General features: G+C 51.5%; 1 protein-coding gene and 1 long non-coding RNA gene across 3 annotated transcripts; one reads left to right on the top strand and one right to left on the bottom strand.

The window, feature by feature from the left end:
• Positions 1-1,216: 1,216 nt before the first annotated feature.
• Positions 1,217-6,215, bottom strand: NKX1-2 (NK1 homeobox 2). Its single transcript, XM_072804973.1, has 2 exons — positions 5,902-6,215; positions 1,217-4,197 (listed from the first exon to the last, which is right to left on the bottom strand). The coding sequence occupies exons 1-2, from the start codon at positions 6,113-6,115 to the stop codon at positions 3,455-3,457; spliced, it is 957 nt and encodes a 318-aa protein (XP_072661074.1). The 5' UTR covers positions 6,116-6,215; the 3' UTR covers positions 1,217-3,454.
• LOC140620727 (uncharacterized) lies at positions 3,369-19,199 on the top strand. Of its 2 annotated transcripts, XR_012020447.1 has the most exons (6): positions 3,369-3,460; positions 4,724-4,771; positions 5,092-5,199; positions 5,499-5,630; positions 10,994-11,593; positions 16,794-17,824. It is a non-coding gene; the product is annotated as an uncharacterized lncRNA (long non-coding RNA). The 2 variants fall into 2 exon arrangements; XR_012020446.1 differs by lacking the exons at positions 3,369-3,460; positions 4,724-4,771; positions 5,092-5,199; positions 5,499-5,630 and adding an exon at positions 19,023-19,199 and having other exon boundaries at positions 7,828-11,593; positions 16,794-17,043.
• Positions 19,200-19,977: the final 778 nt, after the last annotated feature.

Below are 19,977 nucleotides of genomic sequence, written 5' to 3'. Positions count from 1 at the left end.
GAGAAAGCACAGAAAGAGAGGGAGAGGGAGAAGCAGACTCCCCACTGGGCAGAGAGGCTGATGCCCACGCCCCTAAAGCTAGGTAATTAGGTTCTTATTAGTTATTTCTAAAAAGACAAATACACCAAATTGATCTGTGCCAATAAAATGGATGGGGATTTCTCAATGTATGGTATGCTCTCCACTCCCTCCCTTAAACACATGTAGCTCCTTGGCTGTGTGGTTTCAAGTGGGGGATCTGCAATGGTCATTTTTTAAATTAATTAATTAATTTATTTGTTCATGAGAGACACAGAGAGAGCAAGAGAGAGGCAGAGGGAGAAGCAGGCTCCATGCAGGAAGCCCGACGTGGGACTCGATCCCGGGTCTCCAGGATCATGGCCTGGGCTGAAGGCGGCGCTAAACCGCTGAGCCACCTGGGCTGCCCTGCAATGGTCATTTTTAACAGCAGAAGTCCATGACCAGAGGTGTCTGGGTGGTTCAGTTGGTTAAGCATCTGCCTTCAACTCAGGTTCTGATCCCAGGGTCCTGGGACAGGGTCCCACATGGGGCTCCCTGTTCAGCAGGCAGTCTGCTTCTCCCCCTGCTTGTGCTCTCTTTCTGTGTCAAATAAATAAATAAATAAAATATAAAAGAAGAGAAAAGAAATCTATGCCCATTGGACACCCCAAGCCTAAAAAGTAATTTGCCAGGCTCTTCATGGGGGTATTAAGAACTTGTGAGTCTAAGAAGTTAATGTCCCAAAAATCTGGTACCTAGGTGTTGATCTAATTTTGTCACCACTAATAAAATTCTGTAAGATGCTTCACTTTTGCCATGAAAATGGCCCTGTGTGTTTGTATATACTGCCTGCCAGTGGTACGGCTACTATGTGTTTATCTAGCATGGGTTTGGAAAAGCATCTAGCGTGGCATGAAAAAGTAGCATGGTACAAATACCCTCTATTTATGGAGACTAGCAGGGAGAGGGAGACATATCCTATACAAACTCCAATAATTATAAAATTAGTTTAAAACTTGGCCAACAGGGCAGCCCCGGTGGCGCAGCGGTTTAGCGCCGCCTGCAGCCCTGGGGCGTGATCCTGGGGACCCTGGATCGAGTCCCACATCAGGCTCTCAGTATGATGCCTGCTTGTGTCTCTGCCTCTCTGTCTCTATGAATAAATAAATAAAATCTTAAAAAAAAAAAAACTTGGCCAACAGAGAACAAGAAATAGTTAAATGAGAAATCATTACAAAAAAAGGATTTATTAGACAAACACATCAATAGATTGAGTCTAAGGATTTGGTTGGAAAGCCACTGGGCCTTTCGAAGCAGCAGAAGTCCAAAGTCACATACTTGGAGTGACTGCTACAATTTGTAGAAACAAGAAAAATGAGGAATGACAGCACTCCATGCTAGTCCACAGACAGATAAGCTCCCACCTCCCTCCCTAGTCCCTTTCTGTTCAACTGGCGTCTTCTGTGACTCTGGCACCTGAGAGAGATGGAATGTTTCCCACATCTTACAGAAATTCAGTTTCTCGTTACAGATCTTGCCTCTGTGCACCTGGACTGCCTGTTCATGACACATGGGTTGTTGCTTTTCAAAATCCAATGAACAGTTATTGAGGGAGTGTTTCTCAAAAGGTAAAGTGAATCAAACATTCTCATCTATAGTAACTGCATTTCTAATCTCATCTGGCATCAATTGTCTTCTAGAAAGTCACAATGTGTTGTTTGGGGACACTCTTCTTTAACATAGAAGGAAAAGAGTAATTAGTACAGGATATGTAATTAAATGATACCCATTCTCAAATCTTGTAAGAGTCCTGTGAATAGGAAGTTTTCATTTAATTTATCAGAAGCAGGGGAAATCTTCTATCATTCCTGATTATAACAGAACTAGACATTTTAAAATTATATCATGTGTTCATGACACCAAACTGGGTTTGCTTAGAAGCCTTTGCTCATTAAATTGTTAATGGCACAGGCTATCAATGAGGAGTAAGCAGTATGGTGTCTGTGTAGGTGTCAGTGGGCCTCAAATAACAAAGGTGAGAATGAGATAGATGTGACCTGATTTGGGAACATTGGGGTTTCTGAGATGTGAGCTCCAAACATAATACCTAGAAAACTAAGGGCAGTATTCCAAACAGATCTGACATGAGAATTTTATAAAACAGCTAGTTTTTTCAAGGACATAATAAAAGTAACAGTTTCAACGAAGGGCCATGCGTTAAGTTCCCACGGTTGGATCCATGATGGAAATGTTTTTGCTTCCAAGGCCCTCCTGCAGCCCAAGAACTACTTCTTTCACACCCTTGACAATCTTTCGCATGTCATGCCATCCTAGAGTCTGTTTGGAACAAGGATTGCTCTAGATGAAGCTCTAAAAATGTCGAGTTTGTGCCTTTAAAAAATAGTCTGATTCATGACTTTCGTGTGTAGCAGGAGGGCTGTGCTCTCTCGGCACTGTTCACTATTTGGGAGAGTAGGCAAGGCCAGGACAGATGTATGAAAAGTATCAAATATTGCAAATCAAATACTGCAAAGCAAAACAGGCAGCCTGAGGCATAGACGTCAAGATTTTGGTTGAGCCACTAGTCCGTTCATTAACATTTTTAAGCAAGGGAGGCCTTGGCCTGGTTGGTCAAAGCTGCTCTCAAAATCTGCAGGACCGTGGAACCGCATGTGCGTGAGCAGGTAAGTCTAGCCGGAAAGTTACTACCATTTCTTAGCAGAAACTTCTGGTCTTCTTAGAAAAGTAAAATGCCTATTCTCTCAGGGACAGCCTGTGGGGAATCTGTTTGGAACAAGAACTGCGCTCAAGTCCCAATCTGAAACGAAGATCTAAAAATGTGCAGTTTTGTGCATTTAAAAATAGTCCATTTCACAGCGGCAGTGTGTGCTCGTGGACCCAGCTCGTTCAGTATCTGGGAGGAACCGCTGGGTTTGGGCCAAACATCGAGTATGAAAAGGGAAACAATCCGCTTGGGAAGGGGGGGAGGCTGCTTACCCTCCGAGGGAGCTAAAATGTTGGAAGAAGATTCCATCCTAGCGTGAGCGACGGGCGGGCAGGAGGAAGCCTTGGCTCCCCGAATCTCCATCCCTGCTCGGGACACGCAGCCCCCAGAGCTGAACGGAGCCTGAGCGGAGGAGAAGGGCCCGGTGCAGGAGCGGGAGGCGCAGAGGACGGCCGGGATGCCGGGCCCCTCCTTGACCCCCTCCGTGGCCCGCGTGGGTTCGGGGGGCGGGCGGGAGAGTCGAGGGGGTTAAGGCCGGAGCGGGCGCGGCCGAGCCCCCTGCTGGCGCCTCCCGACGGCCGGGAGCCAAGGGGCGCGCAGACAGCCGCTCGCCACGAGGGGGCGGTCCCTGCGCGTGGGCGCCCGCGGTGGAACCGGGAGCCGCCGACCACGCCAGTCACTCGTGAGTTCCGACCCGGTGGGCCCCGAGAGGCCCGAGAGGCGCCGGGCTCACAGGTGCGGGGCGTAGAAAGGGCTCAGGTAGGAGGGCCCGAGGAAGGATGCAAAGGGGCCCCCGGCGGCTGCGGCCGGCGGCGGGAAGGAGCTGGCGGCCGGAAAGAGGACGTTGGCCGCCGAGTAGGAGGGGAAAGTCTGGAAGGGCAGCGCGGCGGGGCCCGGCGCTCCCGGGCTGCCCCCCGCGCCGCCGCCGCCGCCGCCGCCGCCGCCCGCGCCCGCCGCCGGCCCCGGCGCCCCGGGCTGGGGCGCGCCGCTCCCCGCCTGCGCCGCCCCGTCGGCGCCCGGGTTCTGCTTCTTCCACTTGGTCCTCCGGTTCTGGAACCAGATTTTGACCTGCGTCTCGGTGAGGCTGAGCGACAGCGCGAGGTTCAGGCGCTCGCACACCGACAGGTAGCGCGTGGCCCGGAACTTGTTCTCCAGGGCCACCAGCTGCTCGTAGGTGAAGGCGGTGCGCGCGCGCCTCGGCTTGGCGCAGCGGGGCTCGGCGCGCCGCCGCCGGGGCCGCGGGGAGCCGGGCGAGCCCGGGGAGCCCGCGAGCCCGCGGGGGCCGCGCTCCGCCGCCGCCAGCGCCGCCGCCCGGGGCTCGGGGGAGCGCGCCGGGGCCGCCTGCAGGCGCTCAGCCCGCCCGTGCGGCCGCCGCGCGCCCGCGTCCTCGGCTTCCTCGTCCTCGTCCTCCGCCTCCTCGGCCTCCGAGCCTTCCAAGGGGGACGCCGCGCCCGCGCCGCGGTCCGCAGCATCTAGCGGAGAAGCGGAGCGTGACCGGAAGCCCGGAACGACCCAGCCCCTCGGGGTCGCCGGACCCCCCTCCCCCCCCCCCGCCCTCTTCTCCAGCGCCCCCAGCCCTGCGCATCCCCCGCCTCTCGCTCCCTCCACCACCCCGCGGGCACGCACCCTCGCAAACCCTTCCCAGGAGCTGGGGTTTAGGGGTGCGGTGGCCTCTTGCCCTTTACGCACTTGCTATCTAGTGGACGTCCAAGAAATGAATTTGCAATGAATGAATGAATGAATGACGATCCCCCATTAAGAATATATAATAACCATATTGCACGGTATCGGGCGGGTGGGAGCACTGTACATGGATGGAGACATCGAGATGTCGGGTGCGTTCAGGCCTCAGTCTCCCTCCCTAGTCCCTAGAAGCCTATTTTGGTCTGGAACTCCTAGCAATTAAAAAAGAAGTTATTAAGCTCCCTTCCCCCCCCCCTCCCCCCTTTAAAGTGAAATTCCCTCTTTCCCATCTTCTCTCTCCTGCCGTGTTAATAGAGTTTCAGATTTGTGCGGGACCGGATCGATAGATGTCATCTATTAAAGGTAAGTTTTAATCGAACAATATTAGGATCAGACAGGGAAAGGGGGTTTGAAGTCGGTACCTGCAAGCTGCGGGCAGGAGATATGCAGGCTCCAGTAATAGAATATCGATCATGGCTGTGGGGGGAGGGGAGCGCAGCCCCTCGGAGGGGCGATCGGAACAATTACCGGGCGGACTGCCCGGGCCCAAGCACAGCCGCCAGAGGCGCCCCGAGACCCCAGACAATCACTGCCAAACTTAGGGAGGAGAAGTGGGGGGGGGGGGATGCTGTGCCGCATCCAGCCTCCCTCGGACTTGCGCCCCTGACTCCGCGTCCCTCCAGGGAACCTCGTGCCCACGCTCCACCCAGCACGGATCCCGCTGTCTTTTGTCCGTCCTTCCAGACACAAACTCTCGCAGACCTCTCATCGGGTGCCCGCCAGAGTCAGGAGTAAGTGAAAAGCTTTCCAGGAGAAAGGACCAAAGGCCTCCCATCACCCCGCCCCACCCCTGCTCCCGCCCCAGTCGACGATTGGGTCTGGGGAGAGAGGGCCGGGCGCGTGGGGCAGCGGAATCTCTGCAGGTGTCTAGTTGGCTGGAAGTGGGCACTAGGTGCGCCCACCTGACCTCGCACTCCAAGACACCGACGCGTGATTTAGCCTCAGCTCCCTGATCCGTAAAATGGGGGCAATATTCATGATGCTGTGTACACCTCGCAGGTTCTGAAGTTTTCCATGACTTTTATCTTAGTCTCTGCTCTAGGCCCTGGCACGTGCTGGGTGCACCAAATGCCCCATCAGTGAATGGGCCTGGATAAGGTGGACGCTGGCGGTTTAGTTTCCAGCGCGAGCAAAACAGCTGTGCTGCTTAGTGGCTTGGCCGGTGAGCAGGGACGGACTTGGGTAGGCAAATCCCTGACCCAGGATGCGGGGGCGGGGGGGGGGGGGCTCTCTTCTGCCTCAATTTAGTTCCAACACAGAGACGAGGCGACACTTTGCACCTTGTCCTGTGCGCTTTCTCTCTTTGGTGAAGGCTCCGCTAACGACCACTCATCGGTCCCTGGTTGTCCACCCACGTCCCAACCCCCCCCCGCCCCCCATCGCATCACCTGGGCTGGGGCTTCCCGGGACCCGGGGCCGCTTCGCGTCCTTACCCGAGGGCTCCCGCTGCCGAGCTGAGTCCCCTGGGCTGGCGTCCTTCCCCGCGTCGGCCTCTGCCAAACTTTTCTTGGCTTCCCGGGGAGCAGGGCGCACGGCCGGGAGCGCAGCGCGGGTGAATTTCTGCGGGTCCAGGATGTCCAGGACAGAGAAGGAGATCTTGTGGTGGGAGGGAGCCGCCTTGGCCCCGCCGTCCTGCCATGCCAGCATGCCCGCCGCCCGCGGGCCCGAGGCCGGCGGCGCGGGGTCCGGGACGGCCGCGCTCGGGCTCGCCTGCGGCTGTGGCTGGGCCGCGGCTCTCCAGCGGGGAGGAGGGTCCAGGCGGCCAAGTGGAGCTGGGGAGGGGCACGCGGGGGCGGGGCCGGGACGGAGCGGCGGGGGCGCTGCGCGGGGATTGGCACTCGCGCGGCCCAGACCCCCGCCACGTGCGGGGCGCGCTCGCAGCTGCCCCGGGCCTGCCCCGCGCCGCGCGGGGGCAGCTCGCCTCGGCACGGGGGCGCCCGCGTGAGCCCGGTGCGCGCGCCCGCCCGTACCTCGCCGCAGGCTCCGCGCGCCTCCGCCCGGCCCGCGGGGACTCCGGATGTGCGCGAGCGAGGGATCGCGGGCCGGTTCCCTCCTGGGGATCCCCCCTCCCCCATGCACACGCTGCCTCGGGCTCGGGTTTGTGACTTCTCCCCGGTGACTCTGAACTGGGGATGTAATTAAGGCCGGCAGCGATGTACTGGAAGGCAGTGCTCTGCACACCTCCTGCCCCGCCGGGGAATCACAGTGAGGGCCTCAGAGCTGGCCACCGCGGCTTAAAAGCTCTAAGGTTCTCACGATTTACAGTTTACAAAGCCCCCGGGCTTGCGCGGTCTCACTGGGTTCTCTGAGCATCCCTCTGAGGTGGGAGCGGCCTGGCAAGACCTTCGTCCCCATTTAAAGATGAGGAAATTGAGGGCACCTGGGTTGCTCAGGGGCTGAGCGTCTGCCTTTGGCTCGGGGCGCGATCCTGGGGTCCTGGGATCCAGTCCTCACATCAGGCCCCTGCGGGAAGCCTGCTTCTCCCTCTGCCTAGGTTGCTGCCTCTGTGTGTGTGTGTCTCATGAATAAGTAAATAAAAATCTTTTTTTTTTTTTTTTTTTTTATGATAGTCACACACACACACGGGGTGGGGCGGGGCAGAGACCGAGAAGCAGGCTCCATGCACCGGGAGCCAGACGTGGGATTCGATCCCGTGTCTCCAGGATCGCGCCCTGGGCCAAAGGCAGGCGCCAAACCGCTGCGCCACCCAGGGATCCCAGTAAATAAAAATCTTAAAAAAAATAAAGATGAGGAAATTGAGAATCAGAGATGAGAAGAGCCTTGCCCGAGGTTACGGTTGACCGGTGACCTCGGCCGGATTTGAACCGAGAGGTCTTCTTTTCCGGGACCCTTTCCAGTATATCCTGCCCTGTCCCAAACGGAGGGAGACGAAACCTGCCCTGTGTCCCAGGCTTTCCCTTCTGCCCCAAACGGGGGGCTAACCGCGGGGGGTCAGAGAGGAGTAGGGGGGGATAGGGGCCCCCGCTAGGGTGTCCCGCCGCTTTGGAAACCTTGGCGCCTTGCGGGTTCAGAGCCATGTGAGCTAGGTGAGCCAGGTAAGGCAGGTGAGCCAGGTGGCTGGGGGGGGGGGGGGGGGGGAGGCTGCCCTGGCTGAGTCGCCAGGCACAACCCTGAGGCCCTCCAGTCCTTCTTCACAGTCACAGATTCAATCATTCGCAACAGAAACTGGGTCCCTGGGACCCAGGCTGCGTCTTTGGCCCCACCTCCCCTTCTAGCCCCAAGAAGAAAAAAGATTCAAAGATGCTTGTCTGGTTTGAATTTAAGGTCAGAGAACAGGGATGATGGAGCGGGTCTCCCTCCCCCCCCCCCCCCCCCCCCCATCCCGTGGACTCCTGAAACTTCCAGCAGCCAGGCCCATCCTAACGTTCCTTTTTCTTTTTGTGGCTTGGGGGTCAGTCTAGGAGCAGGGATCATTTGCCCCAGCGGCAGATTCTGAGGCTTCTCCTACCCCTCTGCCCAGAACCACTTCTAACTCTGCTGCTCCTTTCTTCCCTGCCCCCATGGGGCTTCCAAACAATGACTTGGCAATTAATATTGTCCGAGAAGGTAGCAGTAGGAAGAGGAGGAGAAACTCCCTCATTAAAGTGCGGGGGTGGGTGGGGCGCTGTTAATCCCATCTGTTATTGAAGGGAAGACCCTACGTGCCGGCCCCTTGTAGCTTTTCTCATTCAAACCTGTGGCCCCTCCCAGAGGCGGCCCCTGTATTCCCTGCCGATTTTAAAGCCCTGCCGAAATTCAAACCGGCCCTGGTCCTAAAGCTATGATGGATTGTGCTTTTACGGGAAGGCAGGAAGGGAAGTGCCTGCCCCAGCCCCCCTGGCCCACCTCCCACCAGAGGGAATGCACGCCCTGTGAAAACCAAAGAAAAGGTGGCCCTGGAAATAAACAGTGGCACCCAGGAACTTGGATTGCACATCACAGAACCTTCCGGAACACATACTGATAGGGTAACTTTGCTTTCTGTTTTGACAACTCTTTCTCACCCAGATCTCACTTGATTTTTTTTTTAATATCCTTTTCTTTCTCCCTCCCGCCCCATATTGATCCCAGCCTCCTTTTACTTTTTTCCCACCCACATTCACTTCTCTTCCACATTTAGGTTCTTCAGGGTAGAAATAGATACCTTAAGGTAGCTCTAGAAGGGATATTTGTGGCATCCCACGATCTGTCTTCTTATCTGTTCTCTTGTTAGCAACCTTGCAGCCATTTCCCCCCTGGGTAGGTGGGCTGGCATTCCAGAGGCACCCTGTACCCAAACCAGGGCGACAGAGACAGTCAGCCAGGAGCAACCTCCATCTGGGTCATTTTCATTTCACTTTATAAAATGGCTCAAAATTTTTTTGTTTAAAAGATATGAATCACCTTTCCTTCGAGGTCGATAGGTATTAAATTTAGAAGAGGAGCAGCAAAGGGAGAAGCAACAAATTGGAGACAAAGACAAGAGCACAGAGAAACCATGTTTTTAAAGACTCAATCTTTAAGGACTTCTTTTAGCTATTTTTAATTTTCCTGGCCTTTATTTTTCCCCCTATATTTCTGATATATGAGCTCAGTCCAGCACAAGTTATGCGTGTGGCTTCTGGAAATAGATGACTCATTAGAAACACCTTTCTGTCTCCCATCAACATTGAAGGAATAGAAAATATGCCCTCTTACTCACCCAACTTAGAAATTCCTCCACCCAACAAATAGGCAAAATTCATCAATTTGGTGAGGGGAAGGGGGCCTTAGGGAATTGTCTTTCTGGCCACTGCTTTGTAAATGACCAGGAGCTAGCGAGACCTCCCATAGGTACAATCTGGCCTTGTGTTCACTCACTAACATCCTCACACGTGTATCTCTACACGAGGTGTCCCTATATAATAAATATATCCATATCCAGCAAGCTGCCTTCCCTCTGTGCATGGAGTTGATTTGTTTTTTCAACATGGGCATTAACATTCTGCCTGAGTGCTGTCTTTAAATTGCTTTGATGCTAGGTGGGTTCCAACCCTGACCTGTCCTGATGGCAAGTGATGGCTGTAACAAGCTCAGGATCAATATTCATAGCGGGTGTCCTGGGCTGATAACACTATCCAAGACAATGTTCGCTATCAGTGCAGACAGCTGAGATATTGCGCCATTAGGGATGTTGTGTTAAATAACCTGATCCATTTCTGGGGCTATTTAATGAATTTCACAGTTTAGATAGTATCTTTAAGGAGAAGGCAAAGGCTATTCCGGAGGCACTGATGCAAATCGATGGTGCCAAGCTTCCCGAGCTATTCCACAAACAAAGTGGCCTATAATTCCAGCACAGCCTTGAAGAGCTGCTGCCTGAGACGTGCACAGGGTGAGCATGGAAAGAATTTGCTGTTTATGCAGAGGGAGAGCAATATTATGAGCTGTGTCAAAGCACCTTAGATAAAATCTTATGTTCCTGAAATAAAATAAACAAATTCTCTAGGTAAAACCCTGCAGTTTGGGCCAGCCCCCTGGGTAAGACATATATGCCAAAGAGACAGCTTCATAAGGCAGGGCTTGGTGACAGAAGGAGAGAAGTCAACTGCGGGGTGGCCGTGTGGGCAACCCCATTACTTGGGACCTCGGCCAGCTTTCCCCAAAGTATATTTCAATTCAAAACCATTCTGCAAAACGGGGAGTATGTGTGTGTGTGTGTGTGTGTGTGTGTGTGTGTGTGAGGCTCTGGGTTGTAAAAGGGAACTACTGATAGTAGCAGAATCAGGTGTTAATGTTTACTTGACTCCACACCCCTTGTTGCCCTGGAGAGTTCATTTACAATTAAAGGGTAGCATTTACAGTTTCCCACCGGGGCTTTGAACTCTGGCTGCCAAGCAGAGCAAGTATTCCTTTTAAAAACCCACCTCGGAGACTTTGATTTGTGAAAGCTCAAAGGGTAGCCTTCCCACTGAACCCCATTGCAGCCAAAAGAAAGATGGGTACTCAACATATTTTGCTTTAAGAAATCAATATTTTTTCTTGGAAATCAACAGGTTAAAAAAAACAACTTTAAAAAAAATCAACTTCTTTATCTCAGAAATGTTGGGGAAGCATCAAAGAGGATAAAGCAGCAGTTATATTGATAAGTAGAATACATGTTAATTGCTTCTGATGATGATCCTTTTTGGGAATTTGCTCTGGACCAGGCACTTGGCTAAGCTCTTCGCTCATTTTGGGTTATTTCATCCAATCCTTCCCCACAACCCCACACAGCAGGCACTGGTATTGTCGCCAGTTTGTCCACGACCCCAGAGTTAGGAAGTGGTAAAGCTGGGATCTGACCCCGGAGCGGTGAGATTTCAGAACTAAGGGAATCACATTCCTGCCCCAGGGTGAAATCTAATCATAGACATTTATCGAATGGTTTTCCTTCAAAGTTACACAGAGAGCTGGGATGTGTAAGAAGACCTGCCGGAAAATACCTGAGCCCAGCCCTGCCTGGGAGGGTACGCTGGTGATCCAGCTTTGGCATTTCTTATGTTCATTGTTTTTTAACGTTCCAAGATACTCCTGGGAGGAGCCCAAGACAAGGGAATTTCCAGGCAAACCAAATTGCTCTGGGCACCTGGAAAAGTAGAGACATGTAAGTGGAAGAAGGAGAATGGGGGGACGGGTGGGAAATACCAAGTGACAAGATGAGGACATACGGGGAGAGAACTGATAAGGGACAGAGCCAGAAGGAACAGGGACATGAGTGCAGTCTGGGCTCTTGCTGACCGTGAGCTTCGAATGCCATGTTAACGCCCTTCCCCAAGGAGGCACACGCAGAATAAAGATGAGGAAGCAAGGTGGGACTTTGCAGGTGTATGAAGCACCTGCTTTCGTGTTGAATGGAGGTAAGTACGGTCCATCGCTCGGAGGCAGTCTCCTGCAAGGTAGGTGTCAAAGCCCTCTGTTCCCCACAGCTGTGTCTAAATTTCATGCCTTCAACTTCTTTTCCTTGGTCTCCCCGCCTCCAGCCTTCCACCTCCGCAGGCTCTTCACCTCGCCTGGGTGTGCAAACCCCCAGCCGAGGGCCCGGCTGTGGCCTAGGGGTGCAACGTCAGCTGGAGGGGATCAGAGCTGCCAGATGTCCATGCTGCCCGAAAGTAGCTGGGAAGCTGGGTTCGTACGTGAGGAGTCCAAAGTTTTGTTTTTATTTATTTATTTATTAAAGATTTTATTTTTTTATTCATGAGAGACACGCACACACACACACAGAGGCATAGACACAGGCAGAGGAGAAGCAGGCTCCATGCAGGGAGCCTATATTGCAGGACTCGATCCCGAGTCTCCAGGATCAGGCCCTGGGCCGAAGGCGGCGCTAAACCGCTGAGCCATCTGGGCTGCCCAAGTCCAAAGTTTTAAATGCTGGCCACCAATTCAAAATGTTGAAAAATTAGCCCATCAGAAACACATCTGTGGGGACGCCTGGGTTAAGCATCCGACTCTTGGTTTCAGATCAGGTTGTGATCTCGGTGTCCTGAGATAGAGCCCAAGTTGGGCTCCATGTTCAGCAGGGAGGCTGCTTGAGATTCTCTCTCCCTCTGCCCACACTCTCTCTTTCTCTTTCAAATAAATAAATACATCTTCATGGAATGCCTGGGTGGCTCAGCAGCTTAGCGCCTGCCTTTAGCCCAGGGCATGATCCTGGAGTCTCAGGATGGAGTCCCCACGTTGTCGGGCTCCCTGCATGGAGCCTGTTTCTCCCTCTGCCTGTGTGTCTGCCTCTCTCTCTCTCTCTCTCTCTCTCTCATGAATAAATACATAAAATCTTTTTTAAAAATACATCTTAAAAAAACCCTAGCATGTCTGTGGGTCCCAAGTCTGTTATTCTTGCTGTGCTCACGCCAAGTGACCTCATCACTGCTCACGGCATGTCCATAGCTACTGTGATCCACGGGGTAAAGACAAAATGCCTTAGCTCCGAATGTGAGGTTCTTCACAATCCAACCCCACTGCCTATGCAACTCTGATCCCTGGGCTGTGACGGTTCTTATGAGATATGCCTGGGTCTCCTGCCCATGCATGCTGCCTTCTCAGAGGCCCTGCCCAGCCTCTGGGTCCCGGTGAGTGGGCAATGGGCCAGGCTGGGAGTGAGGGGACACCCATTCCCGGGATGCCTAAAGCAGTCAGCTCAACCAGGTGAGCTGGACCAGTTAGGTCCCAGGAGTCTGATCCCAGGAGTCTGATCAAGACCCATGGACATGTTTCCTGCCAGTGGTGGGTGCTTGAGCTCACTGGGCAAGAGATACGGAGATGGGGCGACTGTTGTGGGACCACATGGGCATGGAAGTAGTGAGGAAGTAGAGACTCAGTGGGAGCCGGGAGAGCAGAACAGAACAGATGTGCAGAGCACAGCGGGGAAGCTATGATAGACACAGGCAGATGGGCGAGCACCAGCCACTGTCTGCGCTCCATTCTTCCAGAGGCCAGCCCTACGGCTGCTTCTGGGTTCCCTGTGAGCCTCTGTGCATCCTTACAAACATTCCCCCTCACGTTGATGAGGGCCACCCTTATTAGTCAAGGTTCTCCAGGGAGCCAGCTGCAATCTGCTGCATGGATATACAAAAAGAGAGAGAGAGAGATGGAGATTTTTATTTTTTTTTAAGATTTTATTTATTTTTTTGAAGGAGAGCAAGAGTGTGAGTTGAAGGGAGAGAGACAGAGGGCAGAGGGAGAAGCAGGCCCCTGCTGAGCAGGGAGCCCAACGCAGGCCTCGATCCCAGGACCCCTGGATTATGACCTGAGCTAAAGGCGGGTGCTTCACTGACTGAGCCACCCAGGTGCCCCAAAATACGGAGATTTTTAAAGTAGGGAAGTGGGACTCCTGGGTGGCTCAGCGGTTGAGCGGCTGTCTTGGGCTCAGGACGTGATCCTGGAGTTCCAGGAGTCCCACATCAGGCTCCCTGCATGGAGCCTGCTTCTCCCTCTGCCTGTGTCTCTGCCTCTCTCTCTGTGTCTCTCATGAATAAATAAAATCTTTAAAAAGGTAATAAAGTAGGGAAGTGGCTTCTGCAGTTATGAGAGTTGGCAAGTCCCAAAATCTGCAGGATGTGTCGGCAAGCTGGAGAGCCAGGAGAGCCAATGGTGTAGTTCTGGTCTGAATGTCAGCAGGCTCGAGCCCCAGGAAGTGCTTATGTTTCAGTTTGAGTCTGAAGGCAGGAAAAAAGCCTTTGTCTCAGTTTGAAGGCTGTCGCTGTCAGACAGCAAGGACTCTCTTACTTGGGGGAGAGTCAGTCCTTGGGCACTATTTAGGCCTCCAATTGATTGGACGAGGCCCACCCATATTGGAGCAGGCAATCTACTTGATTAAGTCTGCCAATTGCAATGTTTACATCCGCTAAAAGCTTCATGGACACACCAAGAGTAATGTTTGACCAAATATCTGAACACACTAGGGCCAAGTCAAGTTGATATACAAAATGAACCATCATGGCAGCCTGGGGTGGCTCAGAGGTTTAGCGCCTGCCTTCAGCCCAGGGCCTGATCCTGGAGACCCGGGATCGAGTCCCACGTCGGGCTCCCTGCATGGAGCCTACTTCCCTCTGCCTGTGTCTCTGCCTCTCTCTCTCTCTCTCTCTGTGTCTTTCATGAATAAATAAAATCTTAAAAAGAAAAATGAACCATCACATACCCTGAGGTGACTCTAGTCATGGCAACGAGAGGAACCCTGGATAGAGCTTGCTCTCACACCTGTGTGTGTCGCTCCAGCAATATTCTATCAATCCCACACCTGCCGGGGAACCTGCTTTCAGCTTCAAGTCGCTTGTGTTCGAGTGCTCTTTCCTCTGGGAGGCCTGCCCTGCCCTGCCCGAGCTGACCCTGGCACTCCTTTCCAAGGGGGGCCCAGCCTTCCAGCCAGCCTTGGTAGACATCACTTCCTTTTGTCTGATAAGCATCCTCATTCCTTTTCTGGCATTGGTAGTTTGACTCTGCTCAGATCACCCTCCTTCCTAGGTGGGACTGCCAAGGAGGGCCCCACCTTGTCCTGGCCATGGAGTGGGAGTGGGCTCCTGCAGGACTCTTCATGTTCTCTCTCCAGATTCCTGGGAATCTGAAGCAACATGGCACTGAACTGGGGCTGCTTGATCTCAGCAGTAATGCCTGAAAGAAGTCATCTACTAATTTTCACTCTGGAGTTTTTGGTTCTAGTACTTTTCAAGGTCTAGTTATCCAGCATTCTCTTTGATTCTGTAAATCATCTTACAGCCTTCCCAAGGTTCACCATGCCCTCTCACATTTTGGAATTCAAATAGCCAGGGTCCAGAGATGCTGATTGGCACAGCCTTTGTCATACTATATGGGGTACAGACTGTCTGGTCCTTGCACTTTCCTAAAGTTGCGACCCACACTGGGGTGCCTGGATGGTTCAATGGGTTGAGTGTCTGACTCTTGATTTCGGCCCAGGTTATGAGCTCAGGGTCATCACGCTTAGCAGGAAGTCTGCTTGAGATTCTCTCCCTCTCCCTCTGCCCCTCCCTACTTTCCATAGGCTCACTCTATCTCCTTCTCTCAAATAAATAAATAAATAAATACATACATAAATAAATACATAAATAAATCTTAAAAAGAAAAGTTGGAGCCCACACAGCATTTGTCTTTGTGCCCATCAACACCCTGGCATTTAGCAGATTGAAGATTCCAAAGGAATAAATAGTGGCCCAATAGCATAAACCCAAAGCCCTATAGTCTGATTAAGATGGATCAGAAACCCCACACCTTAAGAGGTGGTATAGGCTAAGCTGAAAATAAAATTTGGGGGTGCCTGGGTGGCTCAGTCAGTTAAATGTCTGCTTTTGGCTCAGGCCATGATCCCAGGGTTCTTGGATGGAGCTCCGCAATCACATTGGGCTCCCTGCTCAGCAGGGAGTCTGCTTCTCCCTCTCCCTCTGTCCCTCACCCTGCTTGTGCTCTCTTACCCTCACTCTCTCTCAAATAAACAAGATTTTTTAAATCTTTAAAAAATTAAAAAAGGAAAATAAAAGAAAATATAAATAGGACCCAGAAATGTGTAGGTATGCACATGGTTAGGTTCTCCATGGGTCCTCCTTCCTCAGGGGAAATCCCGTGCCTTTGCGGAATAACTTTTATGCTCTTAAGCAGGCCTGCATGCTGGGCAACCATGCCCTTTGCAGAAGGAAGTTGTAGGGGTAGGGAAGACTGGGTGGCTTAGCAGTTGAGCACCTGCCTTCGGCCCAGGGTGTGGTCCTGGAGTCCTGGGATCAAGTCCTGCATTAGGCTCCCTGCATGGAGCCTGCTTCTCCCTCTGCCTGTATCTCTGCCTCTCTCCCTCTCTGTGTCTCTCATGAATAAATAAATAAAATCTTTTTTTAAAAAAGAAAATTGTAGGGGTAGAAGGGATGGGAGGAAAGAGATTATGTAGTCTCTCCTTATCCAGCTCCCAGTTGGCAGTGACGGCACCCAAGGCCGCAGGTCCTACAGCTATAGGTCTTGTGCACCTGTATTAAGAAGTCAAGTCCTAAAAAAATAAAAAATAAAAAATAAAAATAAAGAAGTCAAGTCCTAGGGTGTTAAAGCTTCCGCCTCCACCACTGCTAGCCTCTGAGTACAATTTCTTTGCTGCTTCCCCTTACTCCTACCCATACCTTGGGAAGTAGTCTCTTCAGTAAAAAGTCCTCATGTGAGTGTGCTGATGGTCTGATACCAGATCCATATAATTCAGCATACTTAAAAATTTTTTTGGTGGGGATCCCTGGGTGGCTCAGCGGTTTAGCGCCTGCCTTTAGCCTAGGGCGTGATCTTGGAGACCTGGGATCAGAGTCCCACATCAGGCTCCCTGCATGGAGCCTGCCTCTCCCTCTGCCTGTGTCTCTGCCTCTCTGCCTCTCTGTGTCTCTCATGAATAAATAAATAAAAATCTTTAAAAAGATTTTTTGTAAGATTTTTATTTATTTATTTATTTGAGAGAGAGAGAGAGAGAGCACAAGTGGGGGGCAGGAAGAGGAAGAAGCAGGTTCCTCATTGAGCAGAAAGCCAGACATGGGGCTCAATCCCAGGATCCCAGGATCATAACTAGAGCCTAAGGCAGATGCTTAACCGACTGAGCCACCCAGGCACCCCTTAATTCAGTATACTTATCTAAAACTAACTCCCTAACTCTGGGAAATGAACTAGAGGTGGTGGAAGGGGAGGAGGGTGGGGGGTGGGGGTGACTGGGTGGTGGGCACTGAGGTGGGCACTTGACGGGATGAGCACTGGGTGTTATTCTGTATGTTGGCAAATTGAACACCAAAAAAAAAATTTATTATTAAAAATGAAAAATAAATAAATAAAACTAACTCCCTGCTATTTGTACAAACAGGAAGCAGGTGGCTCCATGGCCAAAGAGAGGCTGAAGAAATATGGAAATCCTGAGAAAGTATCACACATTGTGTCCTCTCCCACACACCTTTGCCCGGGTCACACAAAAGCAACAGAACTGACAGCCCGAGCCTCACCTCGGTGTTGGCTAGGAGACCCTGCCAGGCAGCAACAGGAAGGAGGGAAGAACCCGTGATGAGCATCATTTACAGCCTGTCCAATCAGTACCTCTCCTAACAACGTGCACATAAGTGAGCAAAGTCTTGAACATGTTCCTCTTCAAAGTGATCTCTTTTTAGGAAAAGAAAAAAGAAAAAACCCATCACAGGATCATAGAATATCAGAGCTGCCACAGGCGTGAGAGGTCATTCTAGAGTCAGGATCTAGACTCTGGTTACTTAAAGTATAGTCTGTGGACCAGCAGCATCAACCTACCACAGAGCTTGTTAGAAATGCAGACTCTCCAGACGCCTGGGTGGCTCAGCGGTTGAGCATCTGCCTTTGGTTCAGGGCGTGATCTGGGGATTGGGTCCCTCATCGGGCTCCCTGCAGGGAGCCTGCTTCTCCCTCTGCCTGTGTCTCTGCTTCACTCTTCGTGTCTCTCATGAATAAATAAATAAAATATTTAAAAAAAAAAAGAAATGCAGCATCTCAGGGCACCTGGCTGGCTCAGTCTGGAGAGCACACAACTCTTGATCTTGGAGTTGTGAGTTTGAGCTCCGTGTCGGGTGTAGAGATTACTTAAAAATAAAATCTTAAAAAAAAAATTTAAAAAGAAATGCAGAACTTCTTTTCACCCCAGACATACTGAACCAGATGTAGATTTTAATGAGTTCCCCCAGGAAATTCACGTGTATCTTAAAAATTGAGAAACATCCATCTAGATCCAGAGACCAACAGCATCAGCATTGCTTGGGAGCCTGTAAGAAATGCAGGTTCTCAGGCCCATCCCGGACCCCCTGAATCCAAATCTCTGTTTGAATATGCCCTTCAGGTGATTTTTTCTTTTAAAGATTTTATTTATACATGAGAGACGGGGTGGGGGGGGCAGAGGGAGAAGCAGGCTCCATGCAGGGAGCCCGATGAGGGACTCGATCCCGGGGCCCCAGGATCATGCCCTGGGCCAAAGGCAGGTGCTAAACCTCTGAGCCACCCAGGGATCCCCCTCTTCAGGTGATTTTAGTGAACATGAAACTTTGAGAGGCACTTCTCGACTGATGGCTCGCTCCTTTCTTTCTTTTCTACCATGGCCTACCTCAGTAACACGGAAGACCCCTTGGCCCACCCAGACCTTACTTGGTCTGGTCTCACTTTCCAGGGGAGACAAATTTTGATAAGAACAGAAGGTTCTGAGCACCTAGGTGGCTCAGTGGTTGAGCATCTGCCATTGGCTCAGGTCAGGATCAAGTCCAGCATTGGACTCTCCACAGGGAGCCTGCTTCTCCCTCTGCCCATGTCTCTCCCTCCCTCTCTGTCTCTCATGAATAAAGAGGTAAAATCTTAAAAAACAAACAAACAAACAAAAAAAAAAACAGAATGTTCCTGTGGGGGGCCCTCGTTTTGCCTGCACAGTATGTATCTGTTCCTTCTTTGTCTTATCCATTTGGACTGCTTAAACAAAATGCTACAGACTGGGTGGCTTATACACAACAGAAATCTACTGTTCCCAGTTCTGGAAGCTGGGAGTCCAAGATCAGGGTGCCAGCGTGCTTGGGTTTGCTGCAACCTCTCCCAGGTTTCAGACTGCCTGATTTCTTGCAGTGCTGTCACAGGATAGAAGGGTGAGCTAGCTCCCTGGGTTGCTTTTATCAGGGTAGTAATCCCATTCATGAGGACTTCACCTCATGAACTCATCACTTCCCAAAGGCCCCATCTCCTCCTATTATCACATTCGGCATTAGGATTTCAACATACGAATTTTGTTGAGGACACAAACTTTTAGACCATAGTGCTCTGGTAATAGTGCCCTGATTTCTGCTGAGAGGCTTCTCCTCCCTAATTCCATGTGTGGTAAGACTGTGAATACAGGGTCTGGTAGGGCACCGAGGTCAGGCTGGATCATCATAGGGCCACGTCCCTCTGAACACAGACATGAGGAGTTTGGGGGCTCTGATACAAGAGGGCCAGAGTTCTTTCTGGAAATGTCAGACCAAGTTGAGGAAAAGGTTCTTCACCATGTGGTTTACCTGGGACTCCATTGGGCTGGAACTGTCACAGCTCTCTCTCCTAGCTGCCTGGAAAAAGCCTGACCACACTGAGAGAGAAGGAGGTCAACCCACACATGAGGAAGAACCAAGAAATGGAGAGCTGGAGAGCCTAGAACACTACCTTGGAACCAGCCATGCCTGAAGCCATCAATTGCTGGACTATCTGGTTATGTGAGCCAATACATTCCTTTGAAATTTAAGCCATTTGAAAGTGTGTTTCTGTTACTGGCAACCAAAGAGTCCTAGCTAATACAAGCAAATTCAGAAGGATTATACCACATCTACTATAGCAATACAAGATTGAATGGATTCACATATAAGCAGAAATTCAGACGTGATTTGTAGACTTATAATTGGAAGCATAATAGGCCCAAAGCTCTGCACACTAGAGTGTTAATGTGCTGCTTAACTAGCTCTGGCCTGAAAGGTATAAACAAGAGTCGATTGGATCAGGATCTGGAGGAAGCTTGTTTTCTTAGTATAAGGGCAAGACTCCGCTATTGCAGGCCCTTTGCCCTTTCTTTACCCTTCTTGCCTTAAATGCCTTCTTGCCTTAGATGTAGACATAATGTTTTAGGGGTACAGTAGGCACCTGGAGAACATGAGGGCAAACGCCTCATGCTAAGGATGGCAGAGCAGGAGATAGAAGTAGCCTGTGCCTGTTCCCTCATAGTCCTGGAAGCTCTTGTACCTGCCCAGCCTGCCTCCTTCTTGACTTCCTTCCTTTTTTTTTTTTTTTTTAAGATTTTATTTATTTATTTTTGAGAGACACAGAGAGGCAGAGACATAGGCAGAGTGCAGAGAAGCAGGCTCCATGCAGGGAGCCCGATGTGGGACTCGATCCCAGAGTCCTGAGGCCACCCTGAGCCAAAGGCAGATGTTCAACCACTGAGCCACCCAGGCAGTGTCCCTTGACTTCCTGATAGATGAGAAAAGTAACTTATTTTGTTGAGCAAATATAGATGGATTTCTGTTACA

Source organism: Canis lupus, chromosome 29, assembly GCF_048164855.1.
Source record: "Canis lupus baileyi chromosome 29, mCanLup2.hap1, whole genome shotgun sequence".
NCBI lineage: Eukaryota > Metazoa > Chordata > Mammalia > Carnivora > Canidae > Canis > Canis lupus.
The sequence above is the reverse complement of the archived record's forward strand: the minus strand, read 5'-3'. Positions and strand labels throughout refer to the sequence as shown.